The 21,469-nt window shown below is 41.8% G+C and overlaps 1 protein-coding gene across 2 annotated transcripts; it reads right to left on the minus strand.

Annotated features, from left to right (window-relative positions):
* Positions 1-1,916: 1,916 nt before the first annotated feature.
* Positions 1,917-21,215, minus strand: CHIC1 (cysteine rich hydrophobic domain 1). Of its 2 annotated transcripts, XM_064427228.1 has the most exons (7): positions 18,102-19,431; positions 15,035-15,093; positions 14,755-14,809; positions 8,286-8,441; positions 6,638-6,694; positions 6,390-6,449; positions 1,917-5,722 (listed from the first exon to the last, which is right to left on the minus strand). In XM_064427228.1, the coding sequence occupies exons 1-7, from the start codon at positions 18,240-18,242 to the stop codon at positions 5,672-5,674; spliced, it is 579 nt and encodes a 192-aa protein (XP_064283298.1). In that variant the 5' UTR covers positions 18,243-19,431; the 3' UTR covers positions 1,917-5,671. The 2 variants fall into 2 exon arrangements, with proteins under 2 accessions (XP_064283298.1, XP_064283299.1); XM_064427229.1 differs by lacking the exons at positions 15,035-15,093; positions 18,102-19,431 and adding an exon at positions 20,997-21,215.
* Positions 21,216-21,469: the final 254 nt, after the last annotated feature.

Genomic DNA, 21,469 nt, shown 5'->3' on the forward strand with positions numbered 1-21,469 from the left:
CTGATACAAACATACAAACCTATTTCCTGCAGAAATTTTGATTTACTGCTGAAAAAAGGCTACTTTAGATCATGAGGTTTACATAAAGAATCTGAAATAAAATGTGAATATATTGAAAGAATCATTACCTAAATACATTCAGTGATTAGGGAAAATGTAGAATTCAGCAGGTTAGCCCAGACCCAAATCTGCTGTTTGCATGTTTATAAAATAAGCAGATGTAAATCAACCAAGTGCAGGTAAATTCGATCTCCCAGATAAACCACAACAAGGAAATTACTGATTCAGTCAGATGTAGAAATAACAGAAATATTTAAAGCACGTCAGGGACTAAATAACTAAAAGGGCATTTAGAAAATCATAAGCAAAATTCAGGCATCAATGTGGGAACTAATCTTTTTAGTAAACTCATTTGTGTTAATTTTGCAAACTGAATCAGCCTGTACTAAACACTTTTTACAAGACTGGGAGCACAAATACAAAGAGAATTGGAGGACTGGGAGGACACAGTAATGGAAATATTGAGAGATTCACCAGTACAAAGAATCAGATGCTGAGTCTGGACTCATGAGTGTCTGCAGGGAACTTGTATAAACTACAAGTGGCTGAAGAGAAATAGCCCCAGATTTATCACAGAACAGCTATGGATCAGAAATACAATACAGCCACCAAGGAGACAAATGTGACCCTTTAAATTTAATGGATCACATTCTTTTCACACAAGAGAGGGAACTGTCAACCCTGAAATAAATACCTGGTGCCTTGGCCATGAGCCACTAACTGGAATATTGTTCCTGGTCACTCCCATTCAAGGAAAATGAATTCAAATAAATGCAAGCAGGATGAACAGAAACAGAACTTTGCTTTTGAGAGGAGGCTAACATTTAATTTGGTCTAAGAAATGAAGGGTTGAAGTCTCTCCAAGTTTCACTAGAAAAAATAAACTCAGCTAGAACAGTTCAAGTGATGACAGACACAGCATTATAAATACACTGGCACAGACACCACAGCAAGCTGCTCTACCAACAGGTCTGAGACTGCCTTCCAACAGAGTCAGGGCCAAATCCCAAATATCCTTAACACAGGCCTTTGCTGCTAAGTCTGGGCAATTACATCTCCTAAAGCCCCCAGGGAATGAACTCCTGACTCAGCCCCTCATCCTCCTTTTGGCTGAACATCCCAGAAACATTCCCGGCGTTTCTCAGCCAACATCCAGGATCAGCTCCATGCTCCAGCAGCCCTGGGTTTGCCCAGAACAACTTCCAACACAAACATTGCACGTGCCACTTTCAGGAATGCATGTTTTTCCCCCAGGGATGAGCCAAAGGCTTTAGTTTGAAGTCCTGCTTTCACAGCCCCAAAGGCAGGCTGGTCACACACAAAGGGCTGCGTTGTGCTGGGCACAAACCCCTCTGGGAGCCAGGATTTGCTCACCCTCACTGTCCCTGCTCAGGCTGGCTCCCCGGGAGGTGTGAGAAAACCTCTGCTTTTGGAGAGGAATGCTGCAGGGAGAGATTCCTTCCTCCCTTACCGGGGGGGTCTGTGAGCCCACCAAAAAACAATGGAATTGTTAAGGCTGGCAAAGGCCTTGGAGATCAGCAAGTGCAACCTCCACCAGCAGCACCACCGTGGTCACCACTAAACCACATCCACACCTTTTCCAAATCTCCCAGGGATGGAGACTCCACCTGGCAGGAAGGTGGATCACCCAGGAAAATCAGATTAATGACAATTTCGCAGTTTTCATCTTTGGAAATCCTTCCTAAGCTTTTTTTCCCAAGCCTTGTTGTTTGGCCTGGCTGTGTCAGGCGTGTCTCATTTAGACACACCCCACCACTGCCATCCCACTACAGCACCTCCACAGAGAAAGACGCAGGGAATTCCAGGGTTTTTTTTTCATAAACACATTGCACTACTCAAGGTTTTCAACTTTGAGTTTAATTAAAGAAAAATGTCTCAAAGTGATGAAGCATGTCTGACTTCCAGCTTCTTTCAATGGCACAAGCCAGTGCAGTAAATTATAGAAAGCAAGCTCAGTTAGAATTTTATTTTCATTTAAAATAAAAAATAGAGAGAAAACTCTCCAGACGTGAGGTCCTGTTAAAAAAGTGGCTGTTCACTTGTAAACAGAATAAAAGTGTTAAGAACACAGTTTCATACAGCTTAAACAAAACCACTTTTCAGAAGCAATACAAGTATGTTACAACACTGTAAGAACACCAAAAGCAGAAAACAAAAGAATGGCAGAAGAATCACATAACATTGCTTACTAAAGTGATAAATAATTGATGGTGAATGTTAATAGCTTGACATTTTTATTGCTCCAATGGTAGTGTGTTGACAAGAAAATGTAGTAAACTGTCAGTGGGACAATAATAAACATCAATTTATGGTTTTGCATATGGAGTTTTGTACCTATCAAGAGCATAGGAACTTTTTTTTTTTAAATTATCAAAACCACACCAGATTTAATAATTTTTTTCCTCAGTTTAAAAGTCACCCATTTTCAACTGAACCCACACTGCCTAGACTGGGGTGTGCATGCTTGAACACTGCTGTGTTCCTCCTCTGGGAAAACACCTCTGCAGGAGCAGGGGGAATCACTAAGGAGGAGCTTTGATGCTCTGCCAGAGTTCTGCACTCCTTCAGTACTCTCCAGATACAAAACTTTCTAGATACCAACCCAAAGATTTCCTGGATAAAATCTAGAAACAAAATTAGCGTCAACATGTTGATGTGAAGAAATAAACACTGATTTGGTAGACAGTAGCTGCTTTTAGAAATCTGCTGCAAACTCCCACTCCTGAGAGGGAGCAGTTAGCTCCCTTTTCTCCTTCTCTGCACAGTGGTGCTGGACCAGCCAAGGCACTTTCTTTATCACTTCCACTCACTCTGCTGACATTAATCTGTTACATTGCTACAGCTTCTGACAGATACCCTCCATGAAGAGTTCACCAACTCGTGCTGATCATTTACTGTCAAAAATGGGATTTCCAGTCTTGGGAGACAGAATTACCTGTGATGTTTTGGTATTAAAGGACAGCCCAAGCAAAAAGAACCTGTGCAGAGTTCACAGCAGCACTGCCAGCTGCCTTCACCTTCCAGTGAGCTTTCACATGCAAATATAATACTGCTGCTGGTTTTGCATTTCAATGCAAATTTATCTGCTTATTAAAACATGGAGCTTACTGCAAATGACAGGTTTGGCTCTGGTTCTTTATGTTATGGCCACATAATTAAATGTCAATTAAAACACAAAGACAAGACCCATTCATAGTTTGAAGACTGCACAAGTAATAATTAAGGACAAATTAAAATGTATAGGATTTATGTACTTAAAATGTAAACTTTACAAATTAATATCATGTGCTTAAGTGTTCAAGGCCAGTTTGGATGGAGCTCTGAGCAACCTGGGCTAGTGGAAGGAGGGGGTGGAAGGAGAGGAGCTTTGGGGTCCCTTCCACCCACCCCATTCTGTGGTTCCATGGGAAGTGCCTGTTCTCCCATTTGGACAAGTACAGGGAGAAAACAGAGTTGTATGAAGAAGAAAATCAGAACCTGCTGAGATTTCTTGAGTATTTTGCACAACAAAGTTCTGACAGAACAGTAAGAAACTTCCATTTTTCCATAATTACTCCAGAAACTCATTTGTCTGTAAAACCCAAAGAAAGAACTGAGTGTGCCATTTCAGTTTTGGTTTACTCTGCCTTTTCTGCCATTATTTTCTCTGCTTCCAGTTAACACTCATCCCCCCACAAAAAAAGAAATAAATTGGAGACAACATTTTGCTTGGTTGTGCAATGGAAATCTGAATTGCAAGGTGTAGCTAATGATAATTTCAAACAACACAGGAGGTTTTTATTCATGTTACAAATTCAAATACACATTTAGTGTCACCAATCTACCAGTCAAACAAAGTTTCTGCATGAAACATGCAGATTTCAAACTCTGAACCATCAGTCTGGGACAGGAAACAGCACAAACTTCCCTTTGAGTAACAACTTGCATAAAACTGGCCTTCTGTAAACACTGTGTACAAGGAATCTGACCTACTACAGGTATTAGGATGCAATGTCTTACAAACACTGTATTTTAATAGCATATTGCAAACTGGAGAGATGCAAATACATTCAGAGGAAACCCCAAGCCACCCTGAAACTAAGAAGCAACTTGGGATGATGTGGCAGGGAGTCAAGATGCTGCAAAGAAATGCCTGGACACTGATAATGAAATCCACCACAACTTGCAGATGCTCAGTTATCTGTTGGGCTTTGTTATTTCTAGTTAGGAAAGGCAGGGAACTTACAACAATTTCCATTTGCTTTCTTTTATCAAGTGCTCTTGCTTAGATCAGCCATTAGAGGAAGTTTTTCTACAATGACTTCCCTTCCTGAGATCAGGCAAACGGGGAAGAATCCAAAATAATACTGAATTCCACAAGGCTTTCCTGGCTCTCCAGACAGTGCCTGACTGCCAAAACATCTTCAGGAGCCCTTTCAACTGCTGCACTTCCTCCCCTCAGCATGTCTGGAAACTCCACTTTGACTGAGATAAAACCTCTTTCCACTGGAAGGGACTTCATGTCTCTTAACTGTGAAAATGCTGAAGTACAACCACACCACAACAGTAACAAAGGTGCTGCTTCAGCTTGGATTTGGCTGTTCCTAATTTTTCTCTTCTGTAACGAAGATCTCCGATTCGAGGCTAATTTTTCCTGACTTCAAAACAAAACAGAACTTAACATCCATATATATTCCTCACTTCAAAAGAGACTTTAGGGTATTTTGTTAATAGCAGCTGCCATCTACCCCACAAACAGCTTTTGCAGAGGTGAAGATTTCAGCTTCATATTTCAGGTGCTGCAAACACCACCTGAAACACTCTTCAAAATAAAGACAGAAATGCTATGCATTTTTCATCCATTTACTAAACAAAGTGCAACTGAGCCCTACACATCTGACATATGTACAAACTCGTTATGGCTTTCCCATAAAAGCAGTGTGGGTGGGGCTGTACAATCCCAGGGGAACGAGCACATGGAACAGATGCTGGGGACTGTTGGCAATAGAATAAGAGCTATAATACATTCTGTAAACCTTGGCATACCACACTTTACATTATGCAAAGAGTCAATATTTACAAATCCATAGTGGGTAAACTAAAGAACCCCCTAAAATGTAAGTGATGATTTTGCAAAGTGCAGGACAAAACCAGTGCTGTTGATTGCAAGTCCTATGCAAGCAGGTTCTACTAAAATCATTACTACTGGAGTTTACCTGGGCATTCCTACTGAGGGTTTCTAGGATTGCAACACTTAGGATGAATATAGGATGACACAGCTTTAGGATGCACATTGGAGGACAGCAAAGAGAGAAATTAATAAGGCAGCATGCTCAGAACAAGTTTAAGCAGCACTGATGTTAAGATCCCTAGTGGCAACTCTATCAGTTATTGGTAATGTTAAAAATTCAGAGTGCAACATAGAAGCCTCGTTGAACATAAAAAAATGTGCAAATTGTTCTCTTCTTAACAAAAGAAAGTAACAGCAAGGAAGATTTCTACTGAAGAACATTTTTAAGTCACAGCAAAGTAGACCATCTTCTTTCCAAAATCATCTACAAGGCACTAAGGGTAGAAAATGACAGGTAACATGAAAGACCAATGCTGTTCCTCAGTCAGGTCGAAATATGGGGTATTTTGGTAAGAACTCTATTAATATTACCTGTTGAAGAAGGGAAAAAAGACAAGAACAGAAGACAGTAACCAAAAAGTTCAAAGCTTCAGCACAGTTTCCATGAACATTAGCTAATTCATAAGACTAAATATATCTGAGATAGAGAGGAGGGAATGTTCCCCAAGGTAACAAAGCAGAGATTGCAGTCATTCTGAAATAAAGGGATTCTGGGTGCTTGGCTTTTTTTGTGGTGGATCTCTTTCCCTACACAATCTTCAGAGCTACATGTTAAAGTGGATAGGGGAGTGGTAGAACCACAGAAATATTTGAAATTCTGCTTTCCTACAAGGTCTGTCTTGTTTACAACCATATGAAATTTAGAGCTGGCAGAAAAAAAACAAAACACCAAAAACAAAAAAGGTCCCACCAAAAAAACCACATTACTGTAAAGATGCAATATTTCTGCAAAAGTATTTGAATCAAAGGGGTTATGAACACCACTGGAAAAGGTGGGTAAGTGTTAAGGAGCTATGGACTGGTGCTGGTGTGGGAATCACCCCAATGCAGGAAGCCCCAGTGGGTCTCCCTCATTCTAAGTTACAGACCAAACTGCACATTTGTCTGGGAGACCTTTTTGCACAGGGTCACTAAGTGAAGGGCTTTCTCTATTAAATCATAGTTCTGTTGAATAGCAGTAAGTAACAGCAATACTCACATATTCCATCATATTGCTAGTTTCACATTTCCTTTTACTCAGCTTCCAGTGCAAACCAAGCTAAGGAAATAATTAACAAAGGATTAGCAGAGCCTTGTTTGGATGGGTAATGTAACAAGCATTAGCAACACTGAATTATTAGGATCTATTGTTTAGGATCAGTATAAAGTGTGGAATTATGACAAGATTGTAACATTCTTCATTGCCAGTATTCTTAAAGCTGAAAAAAACAAGCACTCTTTTCTTACCTTATGATATAGTCTGTTATTTTCCCATTCTAATAACTTCTGAATTGATCTTCTAGTCTAGAAAGGAAGTCAGAAGTGTATCAGAAATGGTTCAGCAGCTGGTCTCCTCCAGCAGGATCTCACTGCTGCATGTCTGGCTAAGGTGAATTTATATAAAGTTAAGTTTATAAAAGTAGAACAAACCAAAGAAGAAATACATGGAAATCTTATCACCTCAACTCCCCACTTCCCCTTTTTTCAAAAAAGGAAAACACTCAGGGGTTATTTGTTAACTCAGAATCACTGGAAAAATTTCTAAGATCAAGTCCAACTTAGGCCTGTGGCTTTTCCAGAGCTCATTTAGTTAGTAAGAGATCCTTTTGAATGTGGTGTTTTTACCTCCCACAGCCAACACAACACAGTCTCCTGGCCAAATCCTGCACTCACTGCAGGTGTTCTGCTGAAAACACAGATTTCCATACATTTAATTTCCAGATTTTGCTAAGGGAATTGTGATCTGGATCTTGAAAAAAACCCTCACCACCAAACTGCAGTTCACAACAAATTATTTTCAGCTCTTGGCTACCAAATGTGTCCTTCATGTCCTGCTCTTTTCACGACTGTGGAGAGGAGATGATTTCTCAAGTTTCAGTGATTTTGAAGGTCACAAAAAGAAAACTGCAATGATCCTGTATGGTATACATTTAATTTTAATCACTGCATGGTAGTTATCACCCTCACACCCCCATGGAAGTGCCATCATTTGCCCTACTTGGTGCATATTCTCTGTAGCCTTGAGAATTTCATATAATTACTATTACACCACAACATGGGCATTTATTTAGATTTTCACTGGTACAGAGATATTAAAAATGGCTTTAAAACTGCAAATACTCCTTTTGTATCTCTCAGGCATAAATCTCTGCAATAATTAAGTTTATAAAAGCAGGTAAAATGAACTAAAAGAAGTCCTGTAACTTTTTAATGATGCAGCTTCAGTGATGAGCATTTCAACAAGTTAACACATTAATGCACTTCCTCAATATGTACTGCTGATAAATCAATTCTAAACATAAACCACAGAGGTAATTGACTAAAGTGCTTTCCAAAATTATCACTTTGGACCTGATTACACGAGTGGTCAACTCTGTTAGGGGAAGTCTTTAGAAAATAAATTTGTACTTGTTCTTAACAGAAACAACACAGTAAAATATGGCAAATACACCACAGCTCTGAAATGCTATGGTGTCTATTGCATACAAAAAAGTGATTTTTAAGTTTGAAAAATATTTATTTGGGGGGTGGAGGAGTGGGGATGGGGGGTGTGAAGAGGAGAAGTGATTTTTCAGTCTCATTCTGCCACTCTCTGGAGGTCATGAAGGTTCAGTTCTCCACTCAATTCTCAGACCTTGAAAAATCCTGGAAAATTAGAGTATCATATACTCCATCCTGTTTGAACTGAGATGAGATCAGCTACTCTTAAAACTATTGAGTCAACTGGTAATTTGATGTAATTTCAAATTTTTTCTATTTTCTAAGATGGAAACCACAATAACCTTTTGAACGTGAGGCCAAACCAGGGTTTTAAAATGGGGAAGATACTATGAAAAGTTAATTAATCCTACCAATAATTTAAAAATCCATAGAATGTGATGAAACATGGACTCACTCTTTTGTTAAGACAGACCACAGGCCACAGGCTGCAGCCCAGAGTGCAGCAGCAGCACAGGCAGCCACAGAGCAGCCACTTCACATTGACAGGGAGGTTCTTCCTCAGGCAGGCGTTCACTCGGCTGATGCTGGTCTTGAATTCCTCAGGGGCCACCTGCAACACAAGGCCTCAACTTCAGGGAGAGCCAGCACAGGTGTATTTTCTCAGAAATTGCCTCTACAGGTCAAAATGAAACAGGAAATGACACAATCTTCTAAAGCAATGGTCACCCAGTCAGCAGGGAAAGTAATTTTCCTGCAACAAATTCATTTCTGGTGTGTGCACTGCACAAACCTGAGCTCAAAAGCCAACCACCTTTTAGATGAGCAGCTCATCTCTATTTATTGCACCAGTAATTAATAGATGGGTCTGAAAAAACAATAGGCCCAGACAAAATCAGAACTGGGACACAGCTGGGCAATACATGCACTGGCTACACTGAGCAAAAGCACAGAAGAATGAGAGATGTCAGCTTTCCAAGGGAATGTGGGAGCACTGTAGTAAAAATAGGTACCACAGAAAAGGAGAATATTGTCCAAATTAGTGTCACACCCATCTAAGTCTACACTGTGCCTGGGTGAAGGCTCTGTCCACAAATAACTTCCTGAAGTGGCCATCATGAAGCCACAACTTCCCTCGTGGCTGCTTCCCTAAACAGGGAAGCCTAGAAAGAAATACACTGGATTGTGTTAAAGGCAGAGCAATGCACCTTGAACAGGGTTAGGAACAAAACCTACTTATTGAAACCTAGCTTTCTGAAATTAAGGAATAAGCATCTTACACCTGTACTACCAGTGCAGTTCCACAGTGGAATTACACATTTTGTATCAGAAAGAAGCTCTTTTCTCCAACAACTGCATTTCTCACCTGCTCACACACCCCAAATCCCTCATCTCCCTACACAATCCAAGTCACTCCATCTGACGAGTCAAACAAGGATTTGAGGCAGTGACTCCAAGATGACACCCCTGACTCTAATGCAGTCCAGCATTCAAATACACAAAGCAGAATAAATCAGGACCAACAAGAGACTTGAGCAGGCAGGCACAACTCAGAACAATTAAAAAGCCCATCTTCCCTACCTCCCTGCCATGTGGAGGCAGACCCCAGTGTGGGTCTGTACACAACCCCCACCCAGGGCAGCCCAGCTCTGCTCCTCTGACGCTGCAAACAAGGGCAGCAACACCAACAAAAGTTCATTTAATGACAAAGATCCTTTTCAGCAGGAGCAAAGCCACAGGGCAGGAAATGGAGAGGACCTGATGCTGCTGCCTCTGCTATTGAGCTGAATTCTTTAAAGCATTGCAGGGAAGGGAGTAAATAAATGTAACATCTGTTTCCTGGCCATTCAGGTCACCAGGCACTACAGAGTCAGGGGGCAGCTGGGCTTGCACACCAGCCAGGCCTACAGTTAATAACATGAGAACATAATTTGTGATTATTTTATAGCAGGAATTAATAAATACATAGAAAGTAATTATTTTGTTCCCCTCCCACATTAAATAGACTGTTTTGTTTTACATCTACAAATGGAGCAACTAAAAAGAATTGTTTGTTTTACAAGAGACGGTTTAGGGGAAAAAAAAAAGAAAATGGTCAAAGAAACCCCTGAGATCCTTTGTACTGGGACATCTGCAATGAAAAAAAAATCTCATTGTAATGTGGCAAACTTGCATGTCTCTGGAACAAGGTTTTATGGATTTCTTTGCCAGTGCCAGATCTTGTATTGGGATATAACAAATACCAGATGCACATGAGCAAAAGCATTTCATCTTCAACGTGGGAGAGTGTTTTGTAGAAAAGAACATCTGGGCTGGTGGTTTGCAGTAACCTCAGGCAGCTGCTGCAGTCACTGCCTCAAAGTAAACTGAGATTCCTACATTAATTGACATTCTCAACTCCTAACAAAGTTTCCATGTGCCTCATATTTAGATATCTACAATTGGCACTTCCTTTGATAAGTCTTTTAGAATGTTATATTCTGTCTATGTGAAATACAAAAATAAGTCGTTTTTTCCCTAGAACCCATTCATACTTTTGTAATGAGACTTCCTAAGAAAAAAGAATGTTTCCTTTTCCTTCAGACACAGAATTTACTGGACCTTGACAACAACACAGCCAACCTCCAAATCCAGCTGAACAAACTTGCCACAGACAATGGAATGGCACAGCCCAGAATTCAGTTTAACAAGAATAACCCTTATCAGTGGTAACATCCAACATAAAGAGAACTCAACCAGATCTCAGATCACAGCTGGCAGAAAAATTTGGGGCCTAAGAAGAAAGCCCAGGGAGAGTCCCTCTTCCTGTGATAATTTTTAGGGACTCACTGTTCACATCAGGGTAACATGTTCCTATATTTTAAGATGAAAGTTGAAGTACTCTCATTCCTGCAGAGCAAATGGCTAAACCAGAAACTAACTTTGGATGCCACTAAGCAACAGAAAATCCCCATTTCAGGAGTTTTGGTCTGATGTTTACCTTAATATAGTAGCATGAAAGCACCACTACCTGCTAACTCACCAAATATTTTCATGTAAAGGTGAATCTCCCAGCTACAACATAAGATGAAATTACTTAAGATGCTTTTGACTAACCCCAACTATTGGATTGTTTCTGCCTTTAGGAAATGGAATCACAAGAAACATTTCTGTCACTAATGACACATTTTCATCTGAAACTAAAGGAACTGGACAGCAAGATGAGCCTCATGTTGTGATAAACAGAAGAAATCACAATTTTGTTGCTCAGTTTACAGCTCAGTGACAATTAAGCATTATTACACAGTGATTAAGCACAAAATACCTGTAAATAATTATTCTAATCTAATAATGAAATGGAATCCAAATGAAAGTCACCACAGAAATGGTGATTTTCTGACACAATTTTAACTCTTGCCTTCTTGCAGGTACAGCTTTTGAAAGGTGTATGTGAAGGGGCTGATGTATTTCAAACAAACAGAATTAACAGCTCCCCCTGCACAAGGACAGCTCCCTAAGAAAGCTCAGTTCTGAGTAATTCTGGAAATCTCTTGGAGAGTTTGTGTCTGGCTCTTGGAAAGAATGAGATAAGCACTTTGCTCCTGGCTGTGCTGTACACCTTGGGAAGGGACATTAGCTCCTTTTAGGAGCGAAAAAACAAAACAAAACAAAAAAACATAAAAGGAAAGGAAGGGGTGTCATAATATTTTACAACAGGATGTGGAGGATCTCCAAACACAGGAAGGGGGGCAGCAAGGCCCAGCAGGCCTGATCTCCTCCTTCAATCATGATGATCAGCAGCCCTATCAATCACAGCACAGCAGCACCACAATGCCCAGCCTGACTTTATGGCTCAGCCTGCCCTGCACTGCACACTCCTCTCTGGGCAGGACCCCTTTTGTTTTGAGATCAGAGCAGGAAATTCCACTTTTCCCCTTCAGGATCGCTGCCTCCAGCATTTTCTGGTCACCTGCAGCAATGTGTGCTATTGTGCTCCATATCACAGAGAATATTTTGTTAAAAGCTGTTAAAGAGAATTAATAATCCTGTAAACCTGTAGCACACACAATTTCAATTTAACCAGCATTCCAATTTAGGCCAAGGTCCAATTACATTATTAAAAGTTAAATATTGCCTCTGTATTAAGTGTAGTCAAATCTTCTCTTATAATGTTCCTCTGAAAAGAAGCCTGGCTTGGGATTTACAAACCAGGTGAGTTTCTGTCTCATCCTGCAAGACAAATATTAATCCAGCTGAATTAGCCACGCCAAACATCTGATGTACCTGGGATTCTCCTTTCCTTTATTATTTTATTGCCCATGCTTTACCCTCAAATGTACACAGTCACCTCTCCCAAGGAAAGCAACAAATGAAGTCTCAATTAAACACTGAAGATGTAATTACCAGCATGTAGCTCTAGGCTAACCTACAGCTGTGCAGGCTCTGAAAACTGGGGGACTGGGAAAATGGGTGAAGGAGGAGGGGGATTCCACATTGCAGAAAAAGAAAACCAGAAGGTTTGCTGCCATCACATGGATGGGCTGAGGGCAGGGAGCTTAAGGAAATTACTAACTCAAGAATGAGGCATAAATCCCAAAAGTTTGTGCTCCTGGGAGAAAGGTGTAGCTACAGAGTTTTCTCTAATTTTCATCCTGCTTTAAAAACCTGCATCTTTTACAACTGTATTTACTCAGAAGAAAACCAGTGGCACTAAGAACTCCACCAAGCCCATCTAATGGCTTCATCTCTCACACTCCATCAGCAGATGGGATTTATTATTAATATCAATCCACAGGGGAGAGCAAAGCCATTCAGCTTAATGTTACACAGGCAATATGAATAAACAATGACATTTCCTTAGAGTAGCTGAGGACCAATGCAAGCTCAGAATAAACATTTTAATCCCAATTTGTAAATATAAACAATCACTGTTATTCATAAATTTTGATTTCATAGGAAGCCAAAAAAAAATTACATTTTAACAACAGGATCTTAAAGTGGGGTCTCAGTTGACTGTGATACTGATTATTGTGAATTATTTAACAGGGTATTTGAGGAAAAACTTCTTACTGGAAAAAATGACTGAATTTTCATTTTCAATAGGGATTAAGATGATTGACTGCCTCAACCAGAGGAAGAAGCAGATTCTTTATTTCTTGCAATTGACTGAAGGATTAAAAACCAAAAGACCCACAACTGTGGTTTTTAATGTCTTTCATGGCAGTGGTGGCAGGCAGGAAGAAAAATCTGTTTACTATCTTGTTTGATTGGTATTCTCCCCTGACAAAAGGAATTCATTTCCTCGCTCAGAAAACCCCACAAACCCACAAGACAACAGAACACCAAGATTCTCAGCAGAGGAGCATCCCCACACCCAGCAAATCCCTGCCCATGCCACTCCTGTAGCACTGATTACACCACAGAACAAGAAGGGAAAATACCAACACAAGAATTTCCTCTTTTCTTTCTTTGCTAAATTAAGTCCAAGCACTCAAGTGAACTTTAAATTAAACTTTTGTTCACTGTCTATTTAACAACAGGAGGACAGTCAAGTGGAAAATGTGACAGCCACTGATGCTGGTATTAAAAAGTGTAGACTTGGTTGTAGGTTGTTTTTTTTTAAATATCCCAAATAAATATTAGAGAGAAAGAGATGAAATGATATAATTAAATTTAGTTTTAATGTTTCTTGCCTGGGATTTTCCACAGGCTTATTTATAATAAACTACAACTTGAGCAAAAGAACATAAAAATTGTTTTTTCCAAAATGTATTGTGGCTGTTCAGTGATCAGAAAGAGCTTCCCAGAAAAGAATAAGCCTCAGACAAAGTGGTGAAATGCAAAGTGTTGCCAGCAGTCCTCACACTGGAATCAGTAGGATTTATCTTTCTGAGCTCACTGAGATCCTAGAAGTCCCAGGCTGATTTGCAGCACCCAAAAACTCCAAGCAGAACCTGCTTTTCAGGGGTACTGCTGTCAGAACAGCTGGACATCCTCAACACCAGGGTTTTATCCATTGTAGTCTGGTGTGAAAATGCAGCAGGAGAAAGCCCAGATGGATCTGGCAGAAGCAGGAGCAACCACCCAGCTGTGTTTGCTGGATTGTTGGGATGACTCAACCTCTGCAAGGGCTGCAGAGGGAGTGCAGCTCTCTAGGATGACATGAGACAAAGCAGAAAGAGCCAAATAAACTTTTTTCCTCCCAAATTCTGGAAAAGATACACAAGGGGGATGTAAATCAAAGCAAAAACAAAGCACTAGAGAATGAAACAGCAGGAAGAAAAAAACTTAAGATAAAAAGAATTAAGCAAATAAAAAAATACAATTACAAAAATGATTTAAAATTAACTAAGAATTTAGTGAAGACTGAATTAATAGCTACAAATTACAGTTTCTTACACTTGCATTAAGTAAGATGACAGGACTCCAGAGAAAGCAAGAGACTTGTCACCACTAATTTTCAGAACTAAATGGTATTTGTGAAACTGTACTAAAAACCTATTTAATTTGTAGATTTAACACTATGTTTTGTTCTGTAAAGCTTCAGCTAAAACAGATTCACTTCCAGAGATTTGTCTAAACAAACTCAAGGCTTGTCAGGCTCACTCAAAAGAGAGGTCTAGTGTTTGTACTGATTTAATTCAGCCAGGAGGGAGCACAAACTCCAGGTATTTAAAAAGCAAGGTTAAGTGAGTGTTGCTTTCATGTCTGCATGGAAACAGACGGATCCATGGTGAGCTTTGCTGGGTTTGGAATGTCAATAATGATAACAATCACTGCAAATTCTCCTTGTTTCCAGCTACACTGAGGGACTGGGCAGTGAGCAGCTGGGTCACACAGGCCACAGGTAACAGTTTTTAGTGGGTTCATGCTCAGGTATCCAACACAGAAACCACTGGATGCACTGGCTCCTCCCATTGAAAAGAACAGTTTAATCTCACACTTACCTTCCCTGTCAGAACAGAAGGAAATTCTGTATCAAACTTGTTGCTCAAGCCAAACCTTGAAAACAAAAGAGACAAACAAAATATATTCCACCTAACTTACTTTGTTTCCCTTAATAAAAAAATGTAAGAAGAGTTTTTACTTTAAAAAGAAACCACTATTCATTTCTTTTGCCCTTACATTTGCATTATTTCACGAGCTTTGATCTAAGTTAATGCAAGGTCTCGTGTACCATTCAGTCATTGCCAGACACAAACACAGCTCAGTGCCTTACTTCAGTACCTCCAGAAGTGCAAAAATCCTTTTCCGACTGGATGGCAGCAAGTTTCAGTCTTTGATTTCTGTAAGAAAAAACCCTCCAGCTATGAAATCCCAGGTTCAACAACCCTTTGACTTTCTTACACATGCAGTTGTTCCACATGCAGCAGATGAAGTTTGATTCAAGGACCCATCCATCATCATCCTAGAAATTTATAACCATGTGCTTTTAAAAACTTCCTTTGGGCTGACTTAAGGTACCTCATAAGAGCCTACACAAAGGACAGTTTTACAACAACTATGAAATTCAAGAAAATCAAATTTTGGGTACCACTGTGATTACTCTTCACTGAAGTGTTTTGGGGTTTGAGCAAAAGGTTTTCATTATAACCACTGAAAGCTCCAGGGAGCTGGGTTTGGCTTGTAAACCTGTTACCACTTATTCCAAAACTCCTGAACCTTTAAAATCAGTAATTTAACAAAATACAGCAGCAGCTGGCCCTCAGCTACAATCTGTATGTTTGATGAAAGTTAAATACATTGTACATTAAATCAGCTCTGCTTAACTATCTCCTGAGTATATGTGTTCAAAAAAATCAAAATACCTGAAAGAATCACTGCCCAAAAGAAGAGCACAAATGCATTTGTATTGTAGAGTTACTGAAGAAACAAACTTTGCTTTGAGTCAGACTGACACCTGCCATACTCCAAACTGGTACCAAGAGCAGTGTGGCTGAAATGTCAGGGACTTGTGGCATGGTTTGGGTTGGAAGGCACCTCAAGGTCCCAACACCCATCACTGGATCACACATACACACTGCTGGGCACTGGGTAACACCCCACATACCCAAACTGACCATGGGAATTGCTCCCAAGTAACAAAAAGTCAAATCAACCTTAAAGGAGAGGCAGGACAGAAGAACTCGTGCTGGCTCTAGAAATCCAGTAACTGAAATGTTTGGCAACAACACTGGTGAAGTTCAATCCAGTCCTTCAATGAATAATTTAAGTTAGAGCCTCTTGTAAAGAGCAGTAGCTGTGTAAAACGTCACAAAAAAAGCCCAAACAATAAAACCAGCAAGATTTTAGGCAAGCACAAAGGTTACTAACATAGAACATTTCCATTTTCTTTTTAATCTGGCAAGTCAGCCTCCACATTTTGTACCTTTTCAAGCTGAAATCTTCCAGGTTTTGTAATCTTATATATTTAGTTTTAAGGAAGCTTGGAGAGCAATGAAGAAGTCTTTCCAGTCTTTAAAAAAAATAAAAAAGACTAAAATTATAAAGCACATTCACAAGCTGGCTTTGAGGAACCCAGACTTTTTGGTGCATCAGCAATAGAACAACCTGGAATGATCACAGAGCAGGAGCAATCAGACAACACAATAAAAGAATTACTGGAAAATTCAAGAACTATTTACCCATCTAACAGACCAATTCCACTAAATCATGCCAAAGGTCCATCTTGTCCACAGCACTGATTCTTACAGTGGCCAGGAGCAGCAGCTTAGGATACAGCAAAAGAAATTGGAAAAAAGAGCAAACATGTACCAGCTCCTCAGAACCCTCCTCTGACCTTCAACAATTCAGAGTTCAAACACTTCCTAAGCCACAGGTAGTGTCTTTTATCTCACTGATCAAATATACTCATGAAAATTCCCATTGCACCCCAATTTCCATAAAGAACAAGATAAATTAGTGCTTTCTGATTAATAAAGCTGATTAGGAATGCAAGATCACAATGTGTTTTGGGTTAAATTTCAAAGCTGATGTCATGACACATATTAAAACCCCAAAATAACTTATTTTTATTAGTTGCCAAAACATTCCCTTCAGCTGCAGCACGTCCAGGAAACCTGGGTTACAGAATGGCATCTCTGACACCTGTGAGTGGCTAAAGAATATAACTTGGTGTTTTAACTATACTTTAAATACTATATTTAGTCAGAATCACTGATGGCCTTTAGCACAGTTTTGCTGAAATATCTCTGGAAGTTTTACAGACTATTCTGTGATTATTTACTACAGGGCTTAGAAACATTAAACTCCTGTTAAATGGAGCAGAGGGGTGACTCAACAACCAAATAAAATAAAAAGATTGAAGCAGGATGCTATACAGTCGTACAGCTTTACAGGCAACTTTGTGAAATTACTGACGTGTTATTAGAACCGTTCATGTACAGAAGCTAAAATCTAAAATATTGATCAAGAGGTAATTAACTTAATTAGACTTCCTACAACAGACTAGTGATCTAGCATGAGCAGGCCTATGAAATCTTCTAAAATTCAGTAGCTGGCCCTTAAGTCATTTAGAAGAGCAGCTGGTGGTGATTTATTTCTGGGCCAGTTCTGTGACTCCTCAGTGCAAGCTGCCCCAAGTGTAACATTTAGAAATTCAGATCAGTCACCCACGTTCTTTGTTGCAGTTTTCTCACTGCATGACAAGCACCTCCAAGAGCCAGGCACTGTTTCCTGGAGGCTGCAGCAGACCTAGGATGACCTCGCTTGCCAGCTCTGGCCCTCCTTCCCTGCTTGCATGGATGGCACCAGGCAAATCCCATCACCTCATTTTCCCCCATCTGAGGAGTGGTGAGAACACAACTTGTCCCAGGGAGCCACAATAAGAGAAATGCATCAATCCCTCAGCTTAAGGCTGAAGTGAACATCTTGAACCACCAGTTGCAAACCTCATCTGCAACAGGTACCACAAGATAATAGTTATTAGTTTACAAAGCAGGAGATCAGCTTTTCTGTCCCCAGAACTGCAACAGGAAGAGTTTGGAAACACTTTCTTACATTTAGAAGAGAAAAATTTCAAGGTGCTTTGCCTTTTTATTTTGTTTGACTCAAACCTCACCTCATTCTCAGTTCTCCCACTCCTGCATTTATAGATAGTAATCAGCCTTACAAGACTGCACAAGTTAAACCTGTTTAGGGAAGCTCTCCAAGCCCCTTCTAGCACAGCTCCTTTCCCCACACCTAACCCAGGTTATGTTTAACCTCTCTGCAAGAGTGGAGCTCAGATCCCACACTGCTCTTTATGAGGTGTCAGCTGAGCTTTGGCCAACATTAGAGGGTAAAGATGACATACCTCAAGAGCCCTGAGATGAATTCTCCTTCCCCAGTTCAGAACATTTTCCTGTGCAGCCAACAGAGCTATCCAAGAATCCTTACCCACAGATGATGTTTTGGAAAATGAAGTTTTTGGTAATGAGTGGAAGGCTGAGGTCATTTGCTGTTTTAAATATGTGCAAGGTGGAACAATACCAGATAATACTCAAATGTTATCTCAACTGGCTCTTCCCTCCCTTCCCCAGCTGATGAAAATAAACTTTTCATCGGACCCTGGTCCCTGGGGCACTCCTACAAAAACAGGACAGAACACCAAAAGTTAAGTTCCAGCCAGACAAGGAGGTTTTCAGACTTCAGCAGGAAGCTGCATACTAATGGCAAAAATATGTTTAATTGCTATTTCATTACCTCATTACCATCCATCCAAATGGACTTAATGATACGGAAAAATTATAGCAGATAAATACAACCCTACAGCCAAGTTACAGTTTGCTTACTGCTCTGTTTTTGGAAGTTATTGCCTTTGCTTTGCTAGGCAATGACTCAGTCTTCACTACAAATGTCTGTGTGGAGATACTTGAATACACCAAGCAGTCACACTGACTGTGGAGAAACAGCAGACAAGGTGTTTATAACTCATCCAAATGGGATTGCAGAAGAAAAGGCATTTACTAGGACCTAGTAATTTATCTGTGCTAAAATTCAAAAGCTTCGAAAGCAATAAATATGACAGAATTTTTTCAAAGAACCCTGGACAAGATGAACATAGATCTTGCCCACCATTTTTACACACATCCTCTCTAACTAAAATGAAACAAATACACTTTACATGGTCATTTTTACCACACACAGAGGTGGAAGGGTTAGCAAAAGTGAAGTGGGAAAAGCAAGATCCTGCTAAATACCCTCAGAAAGCTCTTGGAATTTATATTTAGTACAGTTGGATACTGCAGAATAGTTACTCTGAGAGCAAGCAGCTCACTGACAAGGTCATAAGAATAAAAAGTCTCTTGCAAGAAACTAAGAGTGTTTTAATCCACCAACTTGGGAGTTTCATAAGAGAACTGGACATGAAAAGCTGAAGCAGATGACCCTGAGTTTGAGAATTATCCCTTCTCTATACACCAGAAGCATTCAAGAAAGCCAGTGTCAGCTGAGGAACAGGAGACCTCTAAAACAAAAATCCAAGGAAAACAATGGCTTTATAAAGATAACTGGTTTTCTTTTTTTAATGATGTCTGACTTGTCAGGACAGACATTTTCACTAGCAGGACTCCAGACAGGTGGAGCAAACAAGCCCAGGTTTTCCTGGATGACGTCTCTCCCTTCAGTAACTGGAGCAGGCTGCTTCTGCAGCCAACTGATTTCAAAAGCAGCAGCATCTGTGTGATCAGAAAGTGACAGAGCTCCACCACAGACTCTTTGGGAAGCCAACCAGTTCCCATTTTACAGGAGGCTAGGATTGTGTACTCCAGTGTCCAGGGTTTACCTGCATTTTATTGGTAACACCCAAGAACTGGTTTTATCAGTATAAGGAGATTTAAAAATACAGTAAGAGCTGATAAAAGCTGCCTCCTACCACGCAGGTAGGTCCTGTTACAGGAAGAAAGCTGAGAGGGGTGGGAGAAAGGGAAAAGAAGTTGGATGGGGATTCAGCTCAGGTGGTTACAAGGGCATGTAGCTAGCTAAGGATTTCCACTTCACTGACAAGAGTCCTTTTTTTGATGCAGACATCCCTAGTTCTTGGAGATGCTCCTGCTCATCCCAGAAAGATGCTGGAGCCAAGAAGGAACAGTAAGTAACATCACTAACACACAAAAAGCATCACAGAAAGCAAAGCAGATAAGCGTGTAATATTTTTTTTCCAGTTCAGCACTTCAAATCAGGTAACTCCTAAGCCAGGTACTTGGTATTCTGAGCATCTTGCTGTGTTCCACCTCTCCTTTAGTCAAGCCAGCAGCTATTTGGGGTGAGGACACAAAGAAATTCCATCTGCACGAGCAAATGCACTGCGGTGCAGCACAGCAACTCCCCACTGGCAGCAGCTCAAGGCAAGCCTGCTCCAGGCTTCCAGGAGGACACAGATCCAGCCCCACTTCCCAGGCCACGGGAGCCTTCCCCAGAGCTTTTGCTGCAGGGACTTAGATCACACTGCACCTATTTACAGAGAGAAATGGGAATTTTAGGCAATCCAAAGCAACACAAGCGTGGTGGGTCTCTGCAATTCACAAATTTCAATACCTCCCTCCCTGCCATGAAAATTAACATGACAACCAACAACTTGTTAAGGATGCACTTGCTTCTATTAATTCTTCAGCTTGCTGGAGCAAGAATACTAAGAAAATCCTTAGGAGTAAACATTACATATAAGGAAACACAGCTTGCTCGTCTTCTGTTCAACTGTTTAAATGAGCAGCAAACATTCTGGCTCACGCTGTGTTCCAGTGATAAAAACACTCAATCTAAAGCAAACTCTCAACTAAGTTCGGGGCAGATAAAGTACAGCAGGGCAGGAGCCTCCTCTGCAGTGCAGCGTGGGGCTCCCTGGCTCAGCCGTGGCACACAAGGGTCACAGCGAGATGGTTCGAACAGCCTGTTCGTCCTCGCATCGCGCGGACTTTGCTTTTTATCTAACAAATTGTTTGGATAAAGAGAAGCAACCAGGGAGGGCTGCCAGGGCTGCGCTGCAGCCTCGGCACCCGACAGCCAACTCCGGCTGCTCATCCACGGCTGGGGGTTTCCCTCAAGCTACCGGAAAATAGCCACGTTCCCAGCACAGCTCCCCTCACGGAGCGGGGCGCGGGGCTGCGGCTCTCGGCCCCGCGGGGCCGGGGCACGGAGCTCCCGCTGCCCTCAGCGCTCCCGCCCGGCCCCGCCACACCGGCCCCTCACGCTGCCCCCGCTCCTTCCTTACACGGTGATGTGCCCGGCGCCCCGTACCGCTACGGGATCGGGCGCGTCGCGGGGCCGGGGCAGCTCCTGGCTCCGCACCACGGGCTCGGGCTCGTCCTGCTCCTCCTCGTCCTCCTCCTCCAGCTCGTAGATCGTGTCGAAGTCCGCCATATTGGGCAGCAGGACGCTCATCGCCGGCCCTCCCGCCGCGCCTGCGCAGCGCGCGCCGGGGGCGGGGCCGCGCCTCGGCCACGGCGGCGGGAGGGCGGCGCGCAGGCGCACCGCGGCCCCGCGGGAGCGCTGAGGGAGCGCGGCCGCGTACCGGGCCGCACGGTACGGCGGGGCCGCCGGGCCGCCCGCGTCACCCCCTGCGCGGGTTCCCCCGAGGTGTGCGGAACGGCTTGCGGCCGGTGTTGGTGGCCGGAGGCGGCCGCGCTGGTGCGCGCGCCCGCCCGCTCCTCGCCGCTCCCGGGCGGCGGGTAACGAGCCGGCACG

The sequence above is a fragment of the Passer domesticus genome, chromosome 7, assembly GCF_036417665.1.
Source record: "Passer domesticus isolate bPasDom1 chromosome 7, bPasDom1.hap1, whole genome shotgun sequence".
Classification (NCBI taxonomy): domain Eukaryota; kingdom Metazoa; phylum Chordata; class Aves; order Passeriformes; family Passeridae; genus Passer; species Passer domesticus.